Below are 24,630 nucleotides of genomic sequence, written 5' to 3' on the forward strand. Positions count from 1 at the left end.
ATCGTATTGTTTTCCTCAAATGCCCGAACTCACAGTTCAATTAAGTTAATATCGGGCAGATATTGTTCAGTTTTCCACTTATTGCGTGCATAAACACTCATTAGAATTACGGAAGTCAAGGAACAATTGAGGTCTGGACATGTTGGGGAGTAGGCCACCTCTTTACATACCAAATGTATTATTTTAAAAATCCTTTGTGATCAATATGATCTCTGTATGTATTACTTACTTTTTTGTGTGTGTGTGGGAGGGGGGGGGGGGGGGGGGGGGCAGCCTATGGGTACATGTGGTATAAACTAAGTGTGCAACATGAATATTATAGCTGTAAACCCCCCAAACTAAAAAATTGTTGAAGCAAAAAATGAACCATAATGGATTTCTACCAGTCACTTAAAGAGAAATTCCACCCAATAACTATCTTTTGGTATTTGTTTCATTAGTCCATTGTTAATAAGGTTCCCAAAAGGTTTTGCTTGTCAGCAATCAAGTTTTCAACATATGTAACTATCAAAATACAGAAATCAGCCTTGTATGACGCATTTGCATAATAGGATGCAAAACACTGCATGATAAGACGCAAAATGCACCATCGAGGGCTTCCACCATGCCAATTTAAAGTAGTCCAAGTGTCAACTGCGTGGGGATTCCTATGGGTTGTAACCTCTATGGTGCTGCCCATGCTGTCACAGACGCCATAATGGCACAAATGTAAAGATGAGTGAGTCTTTTGTCACTTTACACACCTTCCATATCCACCTATCACGTTTCATCCATCGGTAAAGTATTAACCAATGAGATTCAATCATTTTAAAATGACTTTCTTCCTATCACTTTCCTGTTGTTGCTTCTGTTTTACAGATCACCACCTACACCCCAGCATCACCAGGTTAGGCCAGGGTTTCCCAAACTTGGTCCTGGGGCCCCGCTGGGTGCACGTTTTGTTTTTTTCCCTAGCACTACACAGCTGATTCAAATAATCAACTCATCATCAAGCTTTGATTATTCAAATCAGTTCTGTAGTGCTAGGGCAAAAAACGAATTGTGCACCCAGGGGGGCCCCAGGACCAAGTTTGGGAAACACTGCGTCAGGCTATTGATATGTTTATTAAACATTTCAAATAATCAGTTCAACCGTGAAGCTTTAGTCTGGTAGAACTGCTAATGTACAGTTACTTCAAAAGTTGAATTGAGTAGGCTTCAGTAGCTAGCATGTCAACCAATGAGCTGCTGTGGAACTGCTCAGCTGACCTAGCAAAAGCTGCCCCTACACCACAGATCCAGGATCAGATACCTACCAACCTTGACCTTAACCATATCTGAAAAATATCTGACCTCGTATCAGCGGTTAGGGGCATCTTTTGTGTCCTACGGATGAGTGGGCCCACCTTGGAGAGCTAAAAGAACCAGAGAGCAAAGAGGTAATTCATCATGAATGTAATAGTCTTATACATCAGATCCACATGGCATGCAGTACAATACATAAAGACTGACTACATATGGCACCATCAATAGATACTACAGGCTACACAAAGCACATATATACTTGCCTTGATCAGAACTAAAAGCAGGAATAGTAGTTGCTGTAGTAATATTTTAAATACATATTGGAGTTTCATTTTGTTTAGCAGTCACATTTTGTACATAGTTTTAAAAATAAAGAAATGTAAACTTTAAAAACAGATTCATTTGGCCAGTGTATTGTTTTCTTTGTTTAGTTCAATACTAAAGCATTGGCATCAAATACATCCAGCATTACACATAAAATAACACAGTCATTCATTTCAGTGATTAAAATGAACTTATTCACTGATAAAGGTTTAAAGCGAACGTATAAGGCAGTGAAACAATATAAAAAATGTACTTATTATATTTGGATGAAACTGTATTTGCCATAGGGCCTAATTCAAAATGATACCAGATACTTCCAATACTTCCCCTCACTGGCAAAGCCCAGACATCCCCCAACCTCACATAGGAGTAGACCATGGATGTTTTTAGGAGGGAACTATGTGCAGTTTGCTCTGCTCTGGGGTGGAGGAGGAGGGTGAGAGGAGCTGTGCAGGGAGAGAGCATAGGCCGATGACCTCTGACCCCTCCTCCAGACCAGCAGTCTTTGATGTCAGAAGGGTGTCTTTGTCATTGCACCTTCATCAGAGAGGTGTCCTAATTGTGACTTCATCATAGTGGCTATAAGTATTCTTTGTAATGACACTCTTGTTATGAAAAGTAAAAAATAAAAAAAAACAGAATAAACAGTGATGGTAGAGTGACACCTTGGTAGACACTGTGAGTCACTTCAAATATCCCGGACCACATCTAACACATTTCCCAACAAAGCAGTTACATTGAAATCTCCATGCACATGAAGGAAAGGGCTGATATACGTACATATACAGTATTGATAAAGAAGGGCTCACTCTTTGCTGTTTGATAAACGGATTGATGAAAGTATTCTAAATTCCTTTTTAGGATATATTGGTTTGTTTGATTCTACATTTACACACGTGTGCTCTGACCGAACAAGGACAAATACTTAAGTAAAAACCTAACATCCAAGGTCTTTCCTTTTGGAAAGGGGTACAGTCTTTGAAGGCAATTCCACATTCCTATGTCTGTCTCTGTATATTCATAGTGGCTGTTTTGACTCCTGCAGTATGTCCTGTAGTACCCTCCTGCATTCTGTCTCTCTAGTGTATGTTCTCTTCACTGTGGTTAGTTGAAACGTGTGGGGCCCTCAGTGATGGGCCATAGCCATGCAGAACCATGCGTGTTGAATGGACGTTGAAGTTGATTGGGGCTAGTGTGTGCTTATAGAGAGATCATGGCTGGGGGATAGGGGGGCAGAGTGTCCTTTAGGTCCTTGGGATGACAGGCATTGTTTGGCCAAGGGGGTGTAGGTGAAGTGTCACTAGGGGCCTGGTTACTTAAGGGAGGGGGCTGAGTAGGGTAAGGACGGGGGTTCCTTTCATCAGTGGATGCGGGGTTCCTTCTGATGTAAATCTGGTGGACCAATGGGGATGGGTCCTTATGAGGAACTGCTGCCGCTGCCGGTGGTGGTGGACCCCTGAGAATGAGAGAAGAGGATTAGACAAAGGTGGGAGGGATCTGGGACAATCACAGCCTTGTGATTGGCCAGACTATGACACGTCTCATGCAGCCGAGGTCTGTCAGTCTGACAAGGCATCAGGCAGAACGACAGAGTGGAGGATTCTGGTGGTGGTGGGGCTATCGATGTACACCATGCTCCAAGATTTACGTGAGGGAGAGAGTGGTTGCTAAGTAACTGGGTGATACGTTTCATTTTCTGTCCCTCTGCACAAAGAATTAGGTCAGGCATCACATCGCAGTGAAGACGAATTCACAAGGATCATTGTGTTACTGTGAACTCATCAACAGTCAGTCAAACAATCAAACAGTTAATCATTCACACCACAAACAGTACAGTCCAATCCACCAAACAAACAGTCTAAGATACAGTACATGTCCCTGATCTGCATTAGTGATGGGAGTGAAGGAGATGAACACATATTAATATTACATGCAGAGGACAGTATAGTTCTGTTTAGGGTTGCAGAAATCCAGGAACTTTCCCAAAATCCCCTGTCTTTCCAGAAGCCCAGGTTGGAAGATTACCTGAATCAGGAGGGAAAAGCAGGAAATCCATCATCTTCCAACTAGGATTACTGGAAAACCTAGGGATTTGGGGGAAGTTCTGCTACATGCTAACATGTATGTCAGCCTGGGTTGTAATGTGTCTGCGGTGGTTGCAGGGAGGGCCTGGGAGGGCCGGGGTAGGATGCTGTGAGATGCATCAGTCAGGGATCAGTTGTGGTGTGCAAGAGAGGGCCGGACAATTGTCAGATTTCCGGGGGGGGGGGGGGGGGGGGGGTTGTCTGTCATTCTGCGGCCCCCGGGGGCCAGATGCAGGGTTGAGTGCTCAGTAACTGGTTGCAATCAGGAGTTACACACAGGTGTGTGCCCTAAACAAAAAAGGAATCGCAGGAGAGAGGGCATACCGTCATCCATCCCCCTCTTTAATCTGGATTACAACTAAAGCCAGAGTTTCTGCCAAATAGATCACAGATTATTATTATTATCAGCAGCATTATGATTATCACAACGTCTCTGTCTGATGTCCTCTGAGGTCAATCAATGCCATTAGTTTGTTTCCCTGATAGGAAACCGTCCAAAGGTCACTGTTCCGCCAGAGAAGAAAAACCAAATGTACTTTAGAGTTAGGAAACTAGGGCAGCAGAACCTAGATATCAGCATTATAATAGTAGCATTGCTACAGAATATCATTATGTAGTCAGAGCTGAGACAGGCCCAATAGGAGGAGGATATTATTATGTAGTCAGAGCTGAGACAGGCCCAATAGGAGGAGGATATTATTATGTAGTCAGAGCTGAGACAGGCCCAATAGGAGAAGGATATTATTATGTAGTCAGAGCTGAGACAGGCCCAATAGGAGAAGGATATTATTATGTAGTCAGAGCTGAGACAGGCCCAATAGGAGGAGGATGTTATTATGTAGTCAGAGCTGAGACAGGCCCAATAGGAGAAGGATATTATTATGTAGTCAGCACTGAGACAGGCCCAATAGGAGGAGGATGTTATTATGTAGTCAGAGCTGAGACAGGCCCAATAGGAGAAGGATATTATTATGTAGTCAGCACTGAGACAGGCCCAATAGGAGGAGCCTTGAGGATAAGAGTCTAACATGGGCAGCATTGGCTAGTTTGGGGATGAGGTTCTGTTAAAAAGGGGCAAAAGGTTGATGCAGGACAGACCCAATCTGGTGCTTTTCATGGATGAAGCCATTAGGAACGGGGCAGGGGTATCACCAGAGTGACATTTGTGATCAAAACCACCGCTCCTCTTAACGAGAGGGGAAAGACACAGAACGAGAAGAACTCCACTGAAACAAAACCAGACACGAAAAAGAAAACACATCATTTCTGTAAGGTCATTTAAAAAGGGTTCCCGGGGCGGTTGAGTGAGACTCCTCCATACCTCCAGCTGCACAGTGGACTTCCCTCATTTAGGGTACTTAAGAACAGGGAGAAAAGAAAGAAGCATTTCAATGGTCAAGACATTGCAGAACACAAGGAATCTTTCTGTATGCATGGTTATGGCCTATGGCTATACTCTCATTTTGTCATATTAATCACTCCATTTCTACTGAAGCGATTATCTGATAAATCTTGGGGAAAGTCAATATTTCAAAAATATATAGCCTACAGCCCAAAACAGACAAAACAGGATAGAAGGAAAAATGCCATGGCAACCTGAAAAGGGTAACATGAGTTGGTTAGGAAAACAACCGTTTCAGCAATCCATTCACACACACACAGTCTCCCTCACACACAAGCGCACACACAATAACTTATTCTACAAATACTTACCTTTTTACAAGAACCAGCCTTGATCAAGTAAAACATTTGTTATACATTGGAACGAGCGCATAAATGTATAATAACATGAGAACAGATATTGCAGAACATGTAGGTAGACTATGGATAGGCTAAGGCTGGATTTTGAGAAATGACAGTGCACATTATTAGGTATAGAGAGAGTGGTGCACAGCAAAACAAGTTCACTACAACCCTGACCCCTCTCTTGCTGCAGACCTCCTCCTGCTCTCTCTTCCCTACTGAGTGACGTAAGAGGAGGAGAGACAACCTCTGCAGCATGGAGGCGGGAGTGGCCTCATTGAGGCGTTCAGCTTGACTGGGCTCACTGAGAGAGAGGGGGGGGGGGGTTATTCTGATGCATTTTAATTCAGGGGATGGAGATATTTGATGAAATGAAAGTCTGTAAACAAATACCGAATTAGAAGAGATCATGTGATGTCAATAATGAGAGGAAGCCATTTGGTCCATCTAGACTAATAAAGGACAGGAAGTCTAATGTGAAAGCGTAACCTTGTTTGTTTTGAAAGCTCAAGGGGTTTCTGTCTCATTGTCTTGTAGGCTGTACCATATATAAACAACATTGCTGCTGGCGCTGTGTAATCTCCATCACGGTGAGTTAGCTCTACACGGATGCAGTATGCAGGCACAGTCAGTGCAGTGAAATATAAGCCACACGCCATTCAACCTGTCAGACCAAATTAGAGGCCTTTTTCCCAGCAGGTGCTGCAGCTGTTTGTTGAGGTGCTAGAGGGAGAAAATATAAATTCATAACAGATGAATGAATTTCAGAGATAAAGGAACTAGGCCTGATTACCCGGCAGAAGGGGACCTGTTTTTAGACTGGTAATGTGGTGGAAGGTGGAAAAGTAACACCTGCCCTCTCAACACCTGACACTTTGTATACGGTATAACTGGGTAAACAGTATGCGACAAGTTTGTGTGAAAAGGTTATATGATGCCAAAAACATTATCAAATTTGATCTTACACATTTTAAGTTTCAGTCATTTTCCAAGTTGCTGTTATTGAACAGTATTTTATAAAATCATCATTGCTTCTTCTCAGAAATAAACAGAACTTTTGCCCAAAGTGTTATATTTGTGTTATTCACGATGCCATCTTGGATTTACTTGTTGTTCTTACACAGTAGTGTGGTTCTAATGAACATTTGGTGTTGCTCTCTCATTACTGTAACTTCCCAACAACTTCACTGGGTTCACGCTACTTTGCTTGTTGTGGAACTGGAGGCGTATGCGTTGCCAATACAGTCATGTCCATAATTAACAGCACCCTTGATAAAGATGAGCAAAAAAGACTGTATAAAATAAATAATACAAATATTGAGATATATTGTATGCCCCAAAAATATAGATATTGTTGTAACCCAATGATAAAATGTATAGAATTGCAGGAAATAAGCTTTAAAGCTGCTAAATTATTTTCAGCAACAAGAGGGGTGTGAACAGTTTGTGTCATGAACTGTGCTTGTGCCCGTAGAAATAGACTTGGCGTGCGTGGGGGGGATGCAGGATATTCCCCAATGTTGGGGCCCCGAGTAAAAGAGTTTGGGAACTCCTGTTTTAGGGCACACACTCTTAGAAAAAAATGTGATGGAAACTTCCGTTCATATGGTCTCCAGCAGCTGACCGGACATTCTGAGACCTCAAGCAGCGATTCACTACAGCGTCCATCTTAATCCATCCGGACCCATCCCGTCAGTTCGTGGTGGAGGTCGACACCTTGGACGTCAGAGTGGGGGCTGTCCTATCCCAGCGTTCTGCCCAGTACCAGAAGCTGCATCCCACTTCCTTTCCCATTGTCTTAACCCCGCTGAGAGGAACCACCTCAACTCCAAGCAGGCGAGATAGGGAAAAGGAAATTAGTGAATAAAAAGGACTATCTCCTACCGCCCGGGGTCCAAGAATGTGAAGCCTGACGCACTTTCAAGTCTGTACAGCCCTGCTACTACACCATCGGACCCCGAGACCACCCTCCCTACTTCCTGCACCGCAAGGTGTTCCCAGCCAACTGGATGTTTGTTTCCACACTTACCTGTCATCCTGGCTCCCATCGGACCTTTGCTTTCATCCAACAACATTTTTGGTGGCCCGGCATGGTTCCTGACATCACCTCGTCCGTTGCCACCGGCACTGTGTGTGCGCAGAACAAGACTCCGGGGCAAACTCCGGCTGGCCTCCTTCAACAACTCCCTGTCCCTCACCGCCACTGGTCCCATATATCCTTGGACTTTATCACAATTCTCCCTCCGTCAGATGGCAACACCACCATCCTTACGGTGGTGGATAGGTTTTCCAAAGCCACGCTAAGTTGCCCTCAGCTAAGGAGACGGCCCAGCTCATGGTGCAGCACTTCTTACGGATCCATGAACTTCCGGACGACATTGTCTCCAATCACGGAGTTCTCATCCCGGTTCTGGAAGGCGTTCTGCACCCTCATTGGGTAGTCGGCCAGCCTGTCTTCTGGTTTTCATCCATCCAAATTTTAACGACCAGTCGGAAGCGAGACAATCAGGACCTGGAGATGACACTTTGTTGCCTCGTCTCCACCAATCCCACCTGGAGCCAGCAATTCGTGTAGGTGGATTATGCCTGCAGCACCCTTCCCTGTTCTGATACTGGTCTCTCGACTTTTAAGAGTTCTCTGGGATATCAGCCCCGCCTTTCCCAGAGCAAGAAAATTAAGATAGACATACCTTCTGCCCAGATGTTTGTCCGTTGCTGTCGCTGTATCTGGAAGAGAGCCCAGGCCGCTCTTCTCAGACCACCTCCAGGTATCGATGACAGGCGGACAGATCCCTGCTTCCCGCTACCATCTTGGGAAAAGGGTATGACTTTCCACTTGGGATCTGCCCCTCCGGGTGGAGTTCCGCAAACTTTCCCCCCATTTTATCGACCTTTTCCCCATCTCTAAGATCCTTCTGTTGCCCCGCACCCTCCGTATACATCCAACTTTCCATGTATCTAGAATGAAACCCCTGTCTCACAGCCCTTTGTCTCCTGTTTCCAGGCCCACCCCTCTCCCCCGTCTCATCGATGGCCATATGGCATACACAGTTTGGCGACTCCTGAGTGTTCGACCGCAGGGCAGGGGATTCCAGTACCTGGTTGACTGGCCCGGAGGAGAGGTGTTGGGTCCCCACCAGGAATATCCTAGACCCAGCCGTCATCTCGGACTTCTGCCGGCGACAACGCGGTCAACCAGGTATGTCACCGGGTAGGACATCAGGTGGTGCTCCTGGGTGGGGTGGGGGGGAGACTGTCACACCCTGATCTGTTTCACCTGTCTTGATATTGGCTCCAACCCCCACCAGGTGTCTCCCATTACCTCATGTGTATTTATACATGCGTTTTCTGTTTGTCTGTTGCCAGTTCGTCTTGTCCCGTAAAGTCTTACCAGCATGTTCCTGTGGTTCCTATGCTCTACTTTTTGTTTTTCCTAGTCTTCCCAGTTCTGACCTTTCTGCCTGTCCTGACCCTGATCCTGCCTGCCGTCCGGTACCTGCCTGACTCTGATTTGGATTACGACTCTTTGCCTGCCTGAACCTACCGACTGCCTGCTCCTTGAACTAATAAACTCTGAGACTCATACTTTCCACCTCCTGTGTCTACATCTGGGTCTTAGCCTGAGCCGTGATAATTATGGCCTATTGTGTGTAGATTGATGAGGAAATTAAAAATATATATTTTAGAACAAGGCTGTTACGTAACAAAATGTGGAAAAAGTCAAGGGGTCTGAATACTTTCAGGTGGCACTGGAGAACCTAAAAGGGTTATTTGGCATTCCCCATAGGAGAATCCTTTGAAGAACTAGTTCTGGTTCCAGGTAAAACTATTTGGGTTCCAGTTAGAATCATTTTCGGTACCATGTAGAACCCTTTCCAAAGAGGGTTCTACATGGAAACCAAAAGGGTTCTCCTATGGGAATATCTGAAGAACCCTTTTGAAACCCTTTTTCTAAAATTGCAGTGACTCAGTCATACTGTTGTTGCATTGTGCTTTGCTGTGGAGGTCATTCAGAGGTGGAGGTCCTTCTTACCTGCAGAGTAGAGGCTGCTGATTCGCTAGTCTCTGTCAGGCCGGTGCTCCTTGGTAAACTGGACACAATGTATCTGGAGCCCGCCTTTGGCACAGGCTGTCTGACTACCAGCTTTCCTTTCCTGGTCTCTGCTAGAAACATACTGTACCAGTAGGCATCGTTGGAGACCAGAGTGGAATCTGCGATGGTCGAGTTCCTCTCGCTGATCACGCTGTTCCTACTGGGAGGAGCCGCTTTGCTGGGCATCGGTTTCTGACACTTCAGCACACAGGTGACCAATATGGTGATCAATAACAGAAAGGACACAGAGCCCAAGCCAATCACCAAATACAGGTTTAAGTCTGAAAATATGTCATATTCTAGAGGCACTTCAGTCATGTCAGAGTAGGCTTTAACGGCAGTCTCCACTGTTGACAGCTTGATGGTAACTGTAGCAGACAGAGCAGGTTCCCCGTTGTCCTTGGCGATGACAACCAGCCGTTGATGACGCGGATCTCTGTAACTGAACATTCTCATGGTCCGGATATCTCCATTGTATTGGTCCAGACTGAATAAGGTGGCGTCAGTAACCTGTAGAAACTGGTATGTAATCCGAGAGTTCTGGACCGAGTCCGTGTCTATGGCTATCACCTTGGAGACCAGGGATCCTTTATCAGTGGATCTGGGAATCTTTTCCTCCACAACGGAGCCGTGCACGCGCCACGGAGAGACTATGACCGGGGTGTTGTCGTTCTGATCTACAATAATGATGTGGACAGTCACATTACTTCTGAGCGGAGGAACACCAGAGTCTCTGGCCTCAATGTGGAAAAGGAACTCTTTCTCTATCTCATAGTCAAACGTCTTTAGTGCATAAAGATTACCATTCTCCGGATTGATGGAAAACAGCATGGACATGGAGGTGTTCACTATCTCCTTCTCTATGATGAAATAAACTAGATACTGGTTTTCATGGAGGTCTGGATCAAACGCAGTGAGGGAACTTAGCAAGGCCCCAGGCGCGTTATTCTCCATTACGGGAATAGTGTAGAACGACTGGGGGAACTGTGGAACGTTGTCGTTAACGTCTAGTAGTTCTAAAGTCATCGTTTCATTGTCAGATAGCGGAGGGGAACCCCTGTCTGTTACGGTAAAAGTTATGTCATATTCTGGGACCTTCTCACGGTCGAGAGGTTCTGATACTACTAACTCATAATAGTTATCGGAATTCTCTCTTAGTGCAAAAGGTAATTCATCCGCAATATGGATATCGACAATACCATTTTCACCTGAATCTTTATCGCTGACACTGACAACTGCTATCACCGTGTCTACCGCTATATCCTCCTTTATGGGACTTTGATATGATTTGATTGATATTTCAGGATGATTGTCATTCATATCCGTCACTAGAATAGTTATTTTACACTGACCTGACAATGAGTTGGTCCCCTTATCAGTTGCTATGACTTCCATATCATAGATCCTGAAGTCTTCATAATTGATCATTTCTTTCACCGTTATTTCTCCGTTATTAGGGTTTAAATTGAACGTTTCATGTGTTTTCTCTGATGTATACAAACTATATGAATATAATATTACCGAATTGATACCCTCATCTAAGTCTGTTGCATTCAATTTAACCACAAGGCTTCCTATTGGAGAGTTTTCCATTATATTTATATTATATGAATCTTTGTCGAACTGAGGGGCATTATCATTTGTGTCCAGGACACGAACAATTATGTTGGCTGTACCAGAGCGCGCGGGGACTCCACCATCTACAGCGGTGAGTATTAGGTTATGAACGGCGTGCTCCTCTCGGTTTAAAGCCTTTTTCAGTATCAAATCGGCAAACTTCGATCCATCCCTCCCGGTCTGAATTTCAATATCAAAATGATCACTTTCACTGATGTGGTAGGTTTTTACAGAATTCGTGCCCACATCGGGGTCAATTGCATTGCTTAGAGAAAAACGCTCCCCGGCTGGGGTCGATTCAGAAATATCTAGGTTTATGATATCTCTACGAAAACGTGGCGCGTTGTCATTTATATCAACGATTTCCAATTCTATGTTAAATATCCGAACTGGATTTTCAATGATTACCTCCATTTTTAGAAAACAAGTTGTAGCTGTTTTAGAACTACAGAGGTATTCCCTGTCCATATTTTCAACAATATACAGCTCCCCTGTCTCTTTGTTCACGTCAAGATATTTCTTACCGGCGATGACATCTAACCGCATCTTGCGTTTGCTCAAGGTTTTCATATCTAGTCCCAAATCAGCAGCTAAATTAGCAACAACGGATCCTTCCTCCATTTCCTCGGGAATAGAATAGTGAGTAACAGCAGACGCCGTATTCATGGCTGCAGAGAGAAGAATAAAGGCCGAGACGTACCTTCTCCAGGACTGTCCATTAATACGCGAATCCATTGTTATAAATAGTTTGCTTTACTCCCAGTGTGAAGCAATTCCAAAACATACAATTTAACAGTGAAAATATTGAATAAGACAACAGTCGTTGTGACTGTTTCTAATAAGTGCCAGGTTGTGTTTCAAATGATCCGTTCAAACGTGGTAGTTTCAGCACCATAGAGCTGTCCATATCACAATGCTCCCCTCTCGTCCCTGTGACGCAGCTGCCATGGAGACTATTACATCACAAACTAATGCTTTTCACTGGTGAACAGCGACGCTTTGCGTGTTTAACAAAACTTTGCACCTTTCATTTTAAAGTACTACAGACCTCATAGTATTACTGTATTACCAGTTAATTAAAAGTGTGCACATTTAGATAGAAAATGAGTTGTCAAGTATATTAATTCAAACGTTTACATCAGCAACAAGGAAAACATGCAATGCATGTCAGAGCAAATAAGTTCCAACATTTAAGGTTGTATAAAATGGAGTAAGACTCTACCTGGGCAACACACACAGATAAAGTTATAGCAAATTATGTTGAATTCGAGGTGAAGATATTTCTTACCTGCAGAGTAGAGGCTGCTGAGTCGCTGGTCTCTGTCAGGCCCGTGCTCCTTGGTAAACTGGACACAATGTATCTGGAGCCCGCCTTTGGCACAGGCTGTCTGACTACCAGCTTTCCTTTCCTGGTCTCTGCTAGAAACATACTGTACCAGTAGGCATCGTTGGAGACCAGAGTGGAATCTGCTATGGTCGAGTTCCTCTCGCTGATCACGCTGTTCCTACTGGGAGGAGCCGCTTTGCTGGGCATCGGTTTCTGACACTTCAGCACACAGGTGACCAATATGGTGATCAATAACAGAAAGGACACCGAGCCCAAGCCGATCACCAAATACAGGTTTAAGTCTGAAAATATGTCATATTCTAGAGGCACTTCAGTCATGTCAGAGTAGGCTTTAACGGCAGTCTCCACTGTTGACAGCTTGATGGTAACTGTAGCAGACAGAGCAGGTTCCCCGTTGTCCTTGGCGATGACAACCAGCCGTTGATGACGCGGATCTCTGTAACTGAACATTCTCATGGTCCGGATATCTCCATTGTATTGGTCCAGACTGAATAAGGTGGCGTCAGTAACCTGTAGAAACTGGTATGTAATCCGAGAGTTCTGGACCGAGTCCGTGTCTATGGCTATCACCTTGGAGACCAGGGATCCTTTATCGGTGGATCTGGGAATCTTTTCCTCCACCACGGAGCCGTGCACGCGCCACGGAGAGACTATGACCGGGGTGTTGTCGTTCTGATCAACAATGATGATGTGGACAGTCACATTACTGCTGAGCGGAGGAACACCAGAGTCTCTGGCCTCAATGTGGAAAAGGAACTCTTTCTCTATCTCATAGTCAAACGTCTTTAGTGCGTAAAGATTACCGTTCTCCGGATTGATGGAAAACAGCATGGAAATGGAGGTGTTCACTATCTCCTTCTCTATGATGAAATAAACTAGATACTGGTTTTCATGGAGGTCTGGATCAAACGCAGTGAGGGAACTTAGCAAGGCCCCAGGCGCGTTATTCTCCATTACGGGCATAGTGTAGAACGACTGGGGGAACTGTGGAACGTTGTCGTTAACGTCTAGTAGTTCTAAAGTCATCGTTTCATTGTCAGATAGCGGAGGGGAACCCCTGTCTGTTACGGTAAAAGTTATGTCATATTCTGGGACCTTCTCACGGTCGAGAGGTTCTGATACTACTAACTCATAATAGTTATCGGAAGACTCTCTTAGTGCAAAAGGTAATTCATCCGCAATATGGATATCGACAATACCATTTTCACCTGAATCTTTATCGCTGACACTGACAACTGCTATCACCGTGTCTACGGCTATATCCTCCTTTATAGGACTTTGATATGATTTGATTGATATTTCAGGATGATTGTCATTCATATCCGTCACTAGAATAGTTATTTTACACTGACCTGACAATGAGTTGGTCCCCTTATCAGTTGCTATGACTTCCATATCATAGATCCTGAAGTCTTCATAATTGATCATTTCTTTCACCGTTATTTCTCCGTTATTAGAATTCAAACTGAAAGTGGCTTGAGTTTTCTCTGATGTATAGAGGCTATATGAATATAATATTTCCGAATTGGTTCCCTCATCTAAGTCAGTTGCATTCAGTGTAACCACAAGGCTTCCAATTGGAAAGTTTTCCATCACATTGATGGTGTAGCTTTCTTTATCAAATTGAGGGGCGTTGTCATTCGTATCTAGAACGCGAACAATGATGTTGGCTGTGCCTGTGCGGGCGGGGACTCCGCCGTCTACAGCCGTGAGTATTAGATTATGAACCTCCTGCTCCTCTCGGTCTAAAGCCTTTTTCAGAATCAAATCAGCAAACTTTGACCCGTCTCGTCCGGCCTGAATTTCTATATTGAAATGATCACTTTCTCTTAGATGGTAGGTTTTCACAGAATTAGTGCCAACGTCAGGATCCACGGCATTGTTCAGTGAGAATCGTTCTCCTATTGCAGTTGACTCGGATATATCCAAATGCATTTCGTCTCTTCGAAAATAAGGTGAATTGTCGTTGATATCCATGATTTCTAGCTCAATATTAAACATTCGTAATGGGTTTTCAATTGTAGCGTCCAGTTTAAGAAAGCAATTGGTTTTAGAGCTGCATAGATGTTCTCTATCCATTTTCTGTAAAATGTAAAGCTCTCCGGTTTCTTTGTTAACCTCCAGATATTTTTTATTGGCGACAACATCCAATCGCATCTTGCGCCTATTCAATGTTTTCACATCCAGTCCCAAATCAGTAGCTAAATTGGCAACTACGGAGCCTTCCTCCATTTCCTCTGGAATAGAATAATGGGTTACGGCAGACGCCGTGTTCATGGTGGTAGAGAGAAGAAGAAAGACCGATACGTACCTTCTCCACCGTTGAACGAGGCAATGCGACTCCATCGCTTGATTGTTGTTATCCGTGGGTAATGCAATACAAAAATCGGGACCTTCTGATGATGATTTGAGAAGCCAAACGAGTCGACTATTGTATCGATATGTATTTTAGATAATCGTTTTACAGCGATGGATTCAGCACCATGGAGATGTCCACATTCATTGCTTTGCTTTCTTCGCTGTGACGACCTGTCATGGCAACTGTTACTTCACAGAACAGTGCCTTTTATTGGTGAGCAGCGACACTTTGCGCATTTTACCAGCATTCACACATGCGAATTAAAACCTTGCAGGCAAGTTTTCAATTGCCTAAAATAGGTAGAATAGAAGAGAGAGTAGGCCTGTGCTCAGTTTTTTTTTCGGTTATGATACTTGTTCACAACTACCCCAATATTATATGCATCAATGTCTCACCATTCCTTCACTTTGTGCCCTGGTTTTACACGAAGAGATCCAGCACATCAGTGTCAAAGCGATTGATGATAAGTAATTTGGTTAAAACAGATGGAGATTGTTTTCTTACCTGCAGAGTAGAGGCTGCTGAGTCGCTGGTCTCTGTCAGGCCCGTGCTCCTTGGTAAACTGGACACGATGTATCTGGAGCCCGCCTTTGGTACAGGCTGTCTGACTACCAGCTTTCCTTTCCTGGTCTCTGCTAGAAACATACTGTACCAGTAGGCATCGTTGGAGATCAGGGTGGAATCTGCGATAGTCGAGTTCCTCTCGCTGATCACGCTGTTCCTACTAGGAGGAGCCGCTTTGCTGGGCATCGGTTTCTGACACTTCAGCACACAGGTGACCAATATGGTGATCAATAACAGAAAAGACACCGAGCCCAAGCCGATCACCAAATACAGGTTTAAGTCTGAAAATATGTCATATTCTAGAGGCACTTCAGTCATGTCAGAGTAGGCTTTAACGGCAGTCTCCACTGTTGACAGCTTGATGGTAACTGTAGCAGACAGAGCAGGCTCCCCGTTGTCCTTGGCGATGACAACCAGCCGTTGATGACGCGGATCTCTGTAACTGAACATTCTCATGGTCCGGATATCTCCATTGTATTGGTCCAGACTGAATAAGGTGGCGTCAGTAACCTGTAGAAACTGGTATGTAATCCGAGAGTTCTGGACCGAGTCTGTGTCTATGGCTATCACCTTGGAGACCAGGGATCCTTTATCGGTGGATCTGGGAATCTTTTCCTCCACAACGGAGCCGTGCACGCGCCACGGAGAGACTATGACCGGGGTGTTGTCATTCTGATCAACAATAATGATGTGGACAGTCACATTACTTCTGAGCGGAAGAACACCAGAGTCTCTGGCCTCAATGTGGAAAAGGAACTCTTTCTCTATCTCATAGTCAAACGTCTTTAGTGCGTAAAGATTACCGTTCTCCGGATTGATGGAAAACAGCATGGACATGGAGGTGTTCACTATCTCCTTCTCTATGATGAAATAAACTAGATACTGGTTTTCATGGAGGTCTGGATCAAACGCAGTGAGGGAACTTAGCAAGGCCCCGGGCGCGTTATTCTCCATAACGGGAATAGTGTAGAACGACTGGGGGAACTGTGGAACGTTGTCGTTAACGTCTAGTAGTTCTAAAGTCATCGTTTCATTGTCAGATAGCGGAGGGGAACCCCTGTCTGTTACGGTAAAAGTTATGTCATATTCTGGGACCTTCTCACGGTCGAGAGGTTCTGATACTACTAACTCATAATAGTTATCGGAATTCTCTCTTAGTGAAAAAGGTAATTCATCCGCAATATGGATATCGACAATACCATTTTCACCTGAATCTTTATCGCTGACACTGACAACTGCTATCACCGTGTCTACCGCTATATCCTCCTTTATGGGACTTTGATATGATTTGATTGATATTTCAGGATGATTGTCATTCATATCCGTCACTAGAATAGTCATTTTACACTGACCTGACAATGAGTTGGTCCCCTTATCAGTTGCTATGACTTCCATATCATAGATCCTGAAGTCTTCATAATTGATCATTTCTTTCACCGTTATTTCTCCGTTATTAGAATTCAAACTGAAAGTGGCTTGAGTTTTCTCTGATGTATAGAGGCTATATGAATATAATATTTCCGAATTGGTTCCCTCATCTAAGTCAGTTGCATTCAGTGTAACCACAAGACTTCCGATTGGAGAGTTTTCCATTATTTCTATATTGTAGCTTTCTTTGTCAAATTTAGGGGCGTTGTCGTTTGTATCCAGCACTCGAACAATTATGTTGGCTGTGCCCGAACGCGCTTGTACTCCGCCATCTACAGCGGTGAGAATTAGATGATGAACCTCCTGCTGCTCGCGGTCTAAAGCTGTCTGCAAAATTAGATCAGCAAACTTTGACCCATCTCTCCCGGTCTGAATTTCTAAAGTAAAATGATTACTTTCGCTCAGGTGGTAGGTTTTAACAGAATTGTCTCCGACATCAGGGTCTATGGCATTGTTCAAAGAGAATCGCTCTCCAACTGCAGTTGACTCCGATATATCCAAATGCATTTTATCCCTTCGAAAATGAGGTGCATTGTCGTTGATATCCATGATTTCTAGTTCGATATTAAACATTCGTATTGGGTTTTCAATTGTAACATCCAATTTAAGGAAGCAAGATGCCGTTTTGATGGGGCAAAACAATTCTCTATCCATCTTCTCTAAAATGTACAGCTCCCCCGTGTCTTTGTTAATCTGCAAATACTTCTTATTTCCAACAACATCTAACCGTATCTCCCGTTTACTCAAAGTGTTAACATCCAGTCCCAAATCAGCAGCTAAATTAGCAACAACGGAGCCTTCCTCCATTTCTTCGGGAATAGTATAATGGGTAACGGCAGACACGACGTTCAGGGCAGCAGAGAAAATAAGAAAAACCGAGACATACCTTCTCCATGGCTGTCCGCGTCTGTGCGCCTCCATTGTTGTCTTTGTAAACTCTGTTTACAAGAAAGTAATCTCAAACACAATGTCAACCAGCAGAAAATATAGGTAAATTACAATATCGCAAGGCCTTAAGCGTTTTAGAGCGAACAGAGCAGAATAATATATTTTTTGACCGATTCAGCACCAGGAGTAGGTTACACTGCCTTCCTAATGACGAACTGTCATGGCAACCACTGCATCACAAACGTATGTGGTTAGCTAGTAAACAGCGACGCTTTGCGCATATTACGAGCTTGTACTTATCTACTGCTGTCTATGTTGTTGGGCTGTCTTCGTAATATAGCTGAATGTCGACGCAAATAAGCAAACATCTGGAGCACTATTGCCTGCAAGATTTTTATCGATTTCAAGATTGAAACAAGACCAAGGTAGCTGGTGGGATTTCATTTGTTTTGCCGAACATATTTTTGAATTTATATTAGACCTGAAAGGTAGGCATATTAACACGATGACCCCAGAAGTGTCTTCCATTGAATGACGAAGAAAAAAGGCATTTACGCATAAGGTGAATGCGTAAACAGTCACACACGGACCAATACCACTGGTCACAGAGGTCAATTCAACGTCTTTCCACGTTGGTTTATATGTGGAAACAAGGTTGATTCAGCTAGTCGGTTATAGAAACATTTGAGAAGATCTGAAATGAATGATCAAGTCTTACCTGCAGAGTAGAGGCTGCTGATTCGCTGGTCTCTGTCAGGCCGGTGCTCCTTGGTAAACTGGACACGATGTATCTGGAGCCCGCCTTTGGTACAGGCTGTCTGACTACCAGCTTTCCTTTCCTGGTCTCTGCTAGAAACATACTGTACCAGTAGGCATCGTTGGAGACCAGAGTGGAATCTGCGATGGTCGAGTTCCTATCACTGATCACGCTGTTCCTACTGGGAGGAGCCGCTTTGCTGGGCATCGGTTTCTGACACTTCAGCACACAGGTGACCAATATGGTGATCAATAACAGAAAGGACACCGAGCCCAAGCCGATCACCAAATACAGGTTTAAGTCTGAAAATATGTCATATTCTAGAGGTACTTCAGTCATGTCAGAGTAGGCTTTAACGGCAGTCTCCACTGTTGACAGCTTGATGGTAACTGTAGCAGACAGAGCAGGTTCCCCGTTGTCCTTGGCGATGACAACCAGCCGTTGATGACGCGGATCTCTGTAACTGAACATTCTCATGGTCCGGATATCTCCATTGTATTGGTCCAGACTGAATAAGGTGGCGTCAGTAACCTGTAGAAACTGGTATGTAATCCGAGAGTTCTGGACCGAGTCCGTGTCTATGGCTATCACCTTGGAGACCAGGGATCCTTTATCGGTGGATCTGGGAATCTTTTCCTCAACCACAGAGCCGTGCACGCGCCACGGAGAGACTATGACCGGGGTGTTGTCGTTCTGATCAACAATAATGATGTGGACAGTCACATTACTTCTGAGCGGAGGAACACCAGAGTCTCTGGCCTCAATGTGGAAAAGGAATTCTTTCTCTATCTCATAGTCAAACGTCTTTAGTGCGTAAAGATTACCGTTCTCCGGATTGATGGAAAACAGCATGGACATGGAGGTGTTCACTATCTCCTTCTCTATGATGAAATAAACTAGATACTGGTTTTCATGGAGGTCTGGATCAAACGCAGTGAGGGAACTTAGCAAGGCCCCAGGCGCGTTATTCTCCATTACGGGAATAGTGTAGAACGACTTTGGGAACTGTGGAACGTTGTCGTTAACGTCTAGTAGTTCTAAAGTCATCGTTTCATTGTCAGATAGCGGAGGGGAACCCCTGTCTGTTACGGTAAAAGTTATGTCATATTCTGGGACCTTCTCACGGTCGAGAGGTTCTGATACTACTAACTCATAATAGTTATCGGAATTCTCTCTTAGTGCAAAAGGTAATTCATCCGCAATATGGATATCGACAATACCATTTTCACCTGAATCTTTATCGCTGACACTGACAACTGCTATCACCGTGTCTACCGCTATATCCTCCTTTATGGGACTTTGAAATGATTTGATTGATATTTCAGGATGATTGTCATTCATATCCGTCACTAGAATAGTTATTTTACACTGACCTGACAACGAATTGGTCCCCTTATCAGTTGCTATGACTTCCATATCATAGATCCTGAAGTCTTCATAATTGATCATTTCCTTTACAGTTATCTCACCGCTACCAGGATTTAATTTGAACGTGCCCTGTGTCTTTTCTGATGTATAAAGACTGTATGAGTATATTACTTCTGCATTTGACCCTTCGTCTAAGTCTGTTGCGTTTAACTTCACTACAAGATTTCCGATTGGGGAGTTCTCCGGTACGTTTATGCGAAAGCTTTCCTTTTCAAAATAAGGGGCGTTGTCATTTGTATCTAACACATGAACAATGATGCTGGCTGTACCGGAGCGCGTGGGTACCCCGCTGTCTACAGCCGTGAGTATTAGATTTTGAAACGCCTGCTTCTCTCGATCTAAAGCCTTTTTCAGAATCAAATCAGCAAACTTCGATCCGTCTCTTCCAGTCTGAATTTCAATACCAAAATGGTGGCTTTCGCTAAGATGATAGGTTTTCACCGAGTTCGCACCAATATCAGGGTCAACTGCATTGCTTAAAGAGAATCGCTCACCTAACGGTGTCGACTCGGATATATCTAAATGTATTGTATCTCTTCGAAATTGTGGCGCATTATCATTGATATCCATTATTTCTAACTCTATGTTAAATATCCTCAGTGGGTTCTCAAGGACAACTTCCATTTTTAGAAAACAAGTAGCTGTCTTCATGTTGCAAAGCAGTTCCCTGTCTATCTTCTCAGCGATATACATTTCTCCTGTGTCCTTATTAACGTCCACATATTTCTTATTAGCTATGGTATCTAACCGTATCTTGCGGTTGCTTAAGGTTTTCATGTCCAGTCCCAAATCAGTGGCTAGATTGGCAACAATAGAGCCTTCCTCCATTTCTTCGGGAATAGAATAATGGGTAACGGTAGATGCCATGTTCAGGACTGCAGAGAAAAGAAGAAAGACCGAGACGTACCTCCTCGAGGGCTGAATGATCCGATGTACATCCATTGTTTCAAATGATTGCTTATCATGCGCAGCGCAAAATTGAAAACGTGAGGATTATGATAATATGGAAATAGTCAACCGTTTGGGAGTAGAAGCGAGACGTGTTTCAGATAATCCTTTGTCAAAGAGATGGTTTCAGAACCAGGGAGCTGTCCAGATAAAAAAAAAAATACCTTGCTTTCCTCCTTGTTACAAACTGTCATTGCGACTCTTACATCACAAGAGGTGTGTTTTATTGGTGAGCAGCGACACTTTGTGCATTTACCAGCATTTACACATCTCTACATTAAAAACGGTCCACTTTTTTTGTGGTCTATGAATGGTGTATAATGAGAAAGAAAAGTTGACGTCGTTATTTTTAATAAATAGTTTTTAATTAAAGGGCATGGGAATATATATATATTGTCCATTTCGCTATGGTTGTAAAATGTAATGTTGTCATAATTTTTATAAACATTGCATGGCATTGTATAATTGAAACGTTTGGTGGAGGGAGTAAAGCTTTATCAGTTTGTTGTTTTGGTCATTCTGGTTGCTCACAGCTACCCCTTATCAGATTTGATTTTTGTACCATATTACGCCCTAAATTATGGCTTTTACGCATTATGATTATCAAAAAAAGGATGTAGGTGATTTGTTTAAAACAGATTAAGATTGTTTTCTTACCTGCAGAGTAGAGGCTGCTGAGTCGCTGGTCTCTGTCAGGCCCGTGCTCCTTGGTAAACTGGACACGATGTATCTGGAGCCCGCCTTTGGTACAGGCTGTCTGACTACCAGCTTTCCTTTCCTGGTCTCTGCTAGAAACATACTGTACCAGTAGGCATCGTTGGAGACCAGAGTGGAATCTGCGATGGTCGAGTTCCTCTCGCTGATCACGCTGTTCCTACTGGGAGGAGCCGCTTTGCTGGGCATCGGTTTCTGACACTTCAACACACAGGTGACCAATATGGTGATCAATAACAGAAAGGACACCGAGCCCAAGCCGATCACCAAATACAGGTTTAAGTCTGAAAATATGTCATGTTCTAGAGGCACTTCAGTCATGTCAGAGTAGGCTTTAACGGCAGTCTCCGCTGTTGACAGCTTGATGGTAACTGTAGCAGACAGAGCAGGTTCCCCGTTGTCCTTGGCGATGACAACCAGCCGTTGATGACGCGGATCTCTGTAACTGAACATTCTCATGGTCCGGATATCTCCATTGTATTGGTCCAGACTGAATAAGGTGGCGTCAGTAACCTGTAGAAACTGGTATGTAATCCGAGAGTTCTGGACCGAGTCCGTGTCTATGGCTATCACCTTGGAGACCAGGGATCCTTTATCGGTGGATCTGGGAATCTTTTCCTCCACCACGGAGCCGTGCACGCGCCACGGAGAGACTATGACCGGGGTGTTGTCGTTCTGATCAACAATAATGATGTGGACAGTCACATTACTGCTGAGCGGAGGAACACCAGAGTCTCTGGCCTCAATGTGGAAAAGGAACTCTTTCTCTATCTCATAGTCAAACGTCTTTAGTGCGTAAAGATTACCGTTCTCCGGATTGATGGAAAACAGCATGGAAATGGAGGTGTTCACTATCTCCTTCTCTATGATGAAATAAACTAGATACTGGTTTTCATGGAGGTCTGGATCAAACGCAGTGAGGGAATTTAGCAAGGCCCCAGGCGCGTTATTCTCTATAACAGGAATAGTGTAGAACGACTGGGGGAAGAGTGGCGCGTTGTCATTGACGTCCAACAGATGTAAAGTTATCGTTTCATTATCAGACAAGGAGGGCCTTCCTCCGTCCGTCACAACGAGCGTGATATCATATTCTGGAACTTTCTCACGATCTAATGTTTCCGAGACAATGAGCTCGTAAAGGAAGTCAGACGACTTGTGCAAAACAAATGGCACCTGTTGGTTTATAGATAGGTTCATTTTGCCATTGTCACCTGTGTCCCTGTCGCTTATACCTACGATTGCTATGACTGTCCCAACTGGAATGTTCTCATTAACTGTACTCTTATATGATTTAACGGTTATCTCGGGATAGTTGTCGTTTGTATCTGTAACGCCAACTACAATTTTACATTGGCCGAATAGGGGATGCTGTCCTTTGTCCTTAGCCTCAACATGCATCTCGTAAAACTTCATATCTTCATAATCAATAGTTCCTTTCACTGTTATCTCCCCTGTGTTTGGATTCAGTGCAAATACGTATTGTGTTTTCTCTGACGTGTAAAGTGTGAATGAATACTTGATGTCTGCATTTGACCCTTCATCTAAATCTGTGGCGTTTAGCTTCATTACTAGAGTTCCAATCGCGGAGTTTTCTGTCACATTCACGGAATAAACCGAACGGTCGAATCTAGGGGCGTTGTCGTTTGTATCCAGCACTCTAACAACGATATTAGCTGTACCAGATTGCGATGGGACCCCGCCATCTACAGCCGTGAGTATTAAGTTATGAACGGCGTGCTCTTCCCGGTCTAAAGCCTTTGTCAAGACCAGGTCAACATATTTAGTACCATCACTCCCAGTCTGGATTTCTATGGTAAAATGCTCGCTAGCACTGAGCTGGTAGGTTTTGACTGTATTTATACCAACATCCGGGTCCACTGCATTAGGAAGGGAGAATTTCTCTCCTGGTGTAGCTGATTCTGAAACATCAAGCTCTATTTTGTCCCTGCGAAAATGAGGTGCGTTATCATTAATATCTGTTATTCCCAATTCTATGTTAAATATGCGTAAAGGGCTTTCAATGATAACGTCCAATTTTAAAAAACAGTCGGTAGTCTTAGTAGTACAAAGATACTCCCTGTCTATTTTCTCTACAATATACAGCTCACCTGTCTTTTTGATGACGTCCAAGAACTTCTTGCTATGGAAAATATCAAGTTTTACCTCGCGATGAGCCAGACCTGCAAGTTCCAGTCCCAAATCTGCGGCTAAATTGGCCACTACAGAACCTCTCTCCATCTCTTCGGGTATGGAATACCGCGTCACAGACAAAGCGCTGCCCCATAACGCGCAGAACACAAAGACAGCGGCGAAAAACCTTCTCTCTCGATGCATCCTGGACGTTGAACTCCAGTCAGATTTAGCTAGACTCCTTATATTCGGATGCTATTAAGGCGTGTATAAAATCCTATATAGTAGCCTGATGTTCAGACCAGTGTTGTTGTTGTAAATTAAATAGCCATGTTTGTTTAAGCTAAAACAGGTCTGTCCGACAGCAGAGATGGATGAGAATGTCATGGCTCCCTCTAAGCAGAGCTGAGATATTTAATGGTGAACAGCGACACCATCTGGCTAACGCAGAAGGGGAGTCAGGGAGAGGCCACGGATTGTTGTGATGTTGCAGAATTGGCTACTTAAGCAAGACAGTATTGATAGATATATAAAGAATAGTAAATATTGTGCTGTACTACTAAGTAGGCTGTTGATATTCATTTTACTAAGAATGAAGGGCATGTTAACCTGTACTGTTGTATTAGGCCTATCTATTGTTTTCACGGTTGATGTGATAATCACTGAATAAATCAAAAAGAGTGAAATCAAAACCCCACTTATTTTTAATAGTCGTAGTCCAAATCTAAAATGTATTTAGCATCTAGCCCACAATCGTTATTTTATCTTCCTAGACTCTAAATGTATGTTGTTTTTATTGCATATAGTTGCATGTTTTTCAATATAACTCTGTAATGAAAGCGCAATACAAATTAAATGTATTATTATTAAATCTGGCACCAAATCCATGTGATTGAAATTATCTGACTTCCATTCACTGAT

The 24,630-nt window shown here is 43.7% G+C and overlaps 2 protein-coding genes across 9 annotated transcripts; both read right to left on the reverse strand.

Moving 5' to 3' along the window:
• Nucleotides 1-1,419: 1,419 nt before the first annotated feature.
• LOC110504893 (protocadherin alpha-C2) lies at nucleotides 1,420-20,999 on the reverse strand. Of its 8 annotated transcripts, none has more exons than XM_021583755.2 (3): nucleotides 18,451-20,999; nucleotides 5,014-5,049; nucleotides 1,420-3,064 (listed from the first exon to the last, which is right to left on the reverse strand). In XM_021583755.2, exons 1-2 carry the CDS (start codon nucleotides 20,857-20,859, stop codon nucleotides 5,038-5,040), a joined length of 2,421 nt encoding a protein of 806 aa, XP_021439430.1. In that variant the 5' UTR covers nucleotides 20,860-20,999; the 3' UTR covers nucleotides 1,420-3,064; nucleotides 5,014-5,037. The 8 variants fall into 8 exon arrangements, with proteins under 8 accessions (XP_021439430.1, XP_036825448.1, XP_021439431.1 ...); XM_036969553.1 differs by lacking the exon at nucleotides 18,451-20,999 and adding an exon at nucleotides 15,357-18,414; XM_021583756.2 differs by lacking the exon at nucleotides 18,451-20,999 and adding an exon at nucleotides 12,434-15,341.
• A 490-nt stretch (nucleotides 21,000-21,489) lies between these two features.
• Nucleotides 21,490-23,826, reverse strand: LOC110504894 (protocadherin alpha-C2-like). Its single transcript, XM_036969554.1, has 2 exons — nucleotides 23,688-23,826; nucleotides 21,490-23,524 (listed from the first exon to the last, which is right to left on the reverse strand). Exon 2 carries the CDS (start codon nucleotides 23,143-23,145, stop codon nucleotides 21,505-21,507), a length of 1,641 nt encoding a protein of 546 aa, XP_036825449.1. The 5' UTR covers nucleotides 23,146-23,524; nucleotides 23,688-23,826; the 3' UTR covers nucleotides 21,490-21,504.
• Nucleotides 23,827-24,630: the final 804 nt, after the last annotated feature.

Source organism: Oncorhynchus mykiss, chromosome 31, assembly GCF_013265735.2.
Source record: "Oncorhynchus mykiss isolate Arlee chromosome 31, USDA_OmykA_1.1, whole genome shotgun sequence".
Taxonomy (NCBI): domain Eukaryota; kingdom Metazoa; phylum Chordata; class Actinopteri; order Salmoniformes; family Salmonidae; genus Oncorhynchus; species Oncorhynchus mykiss.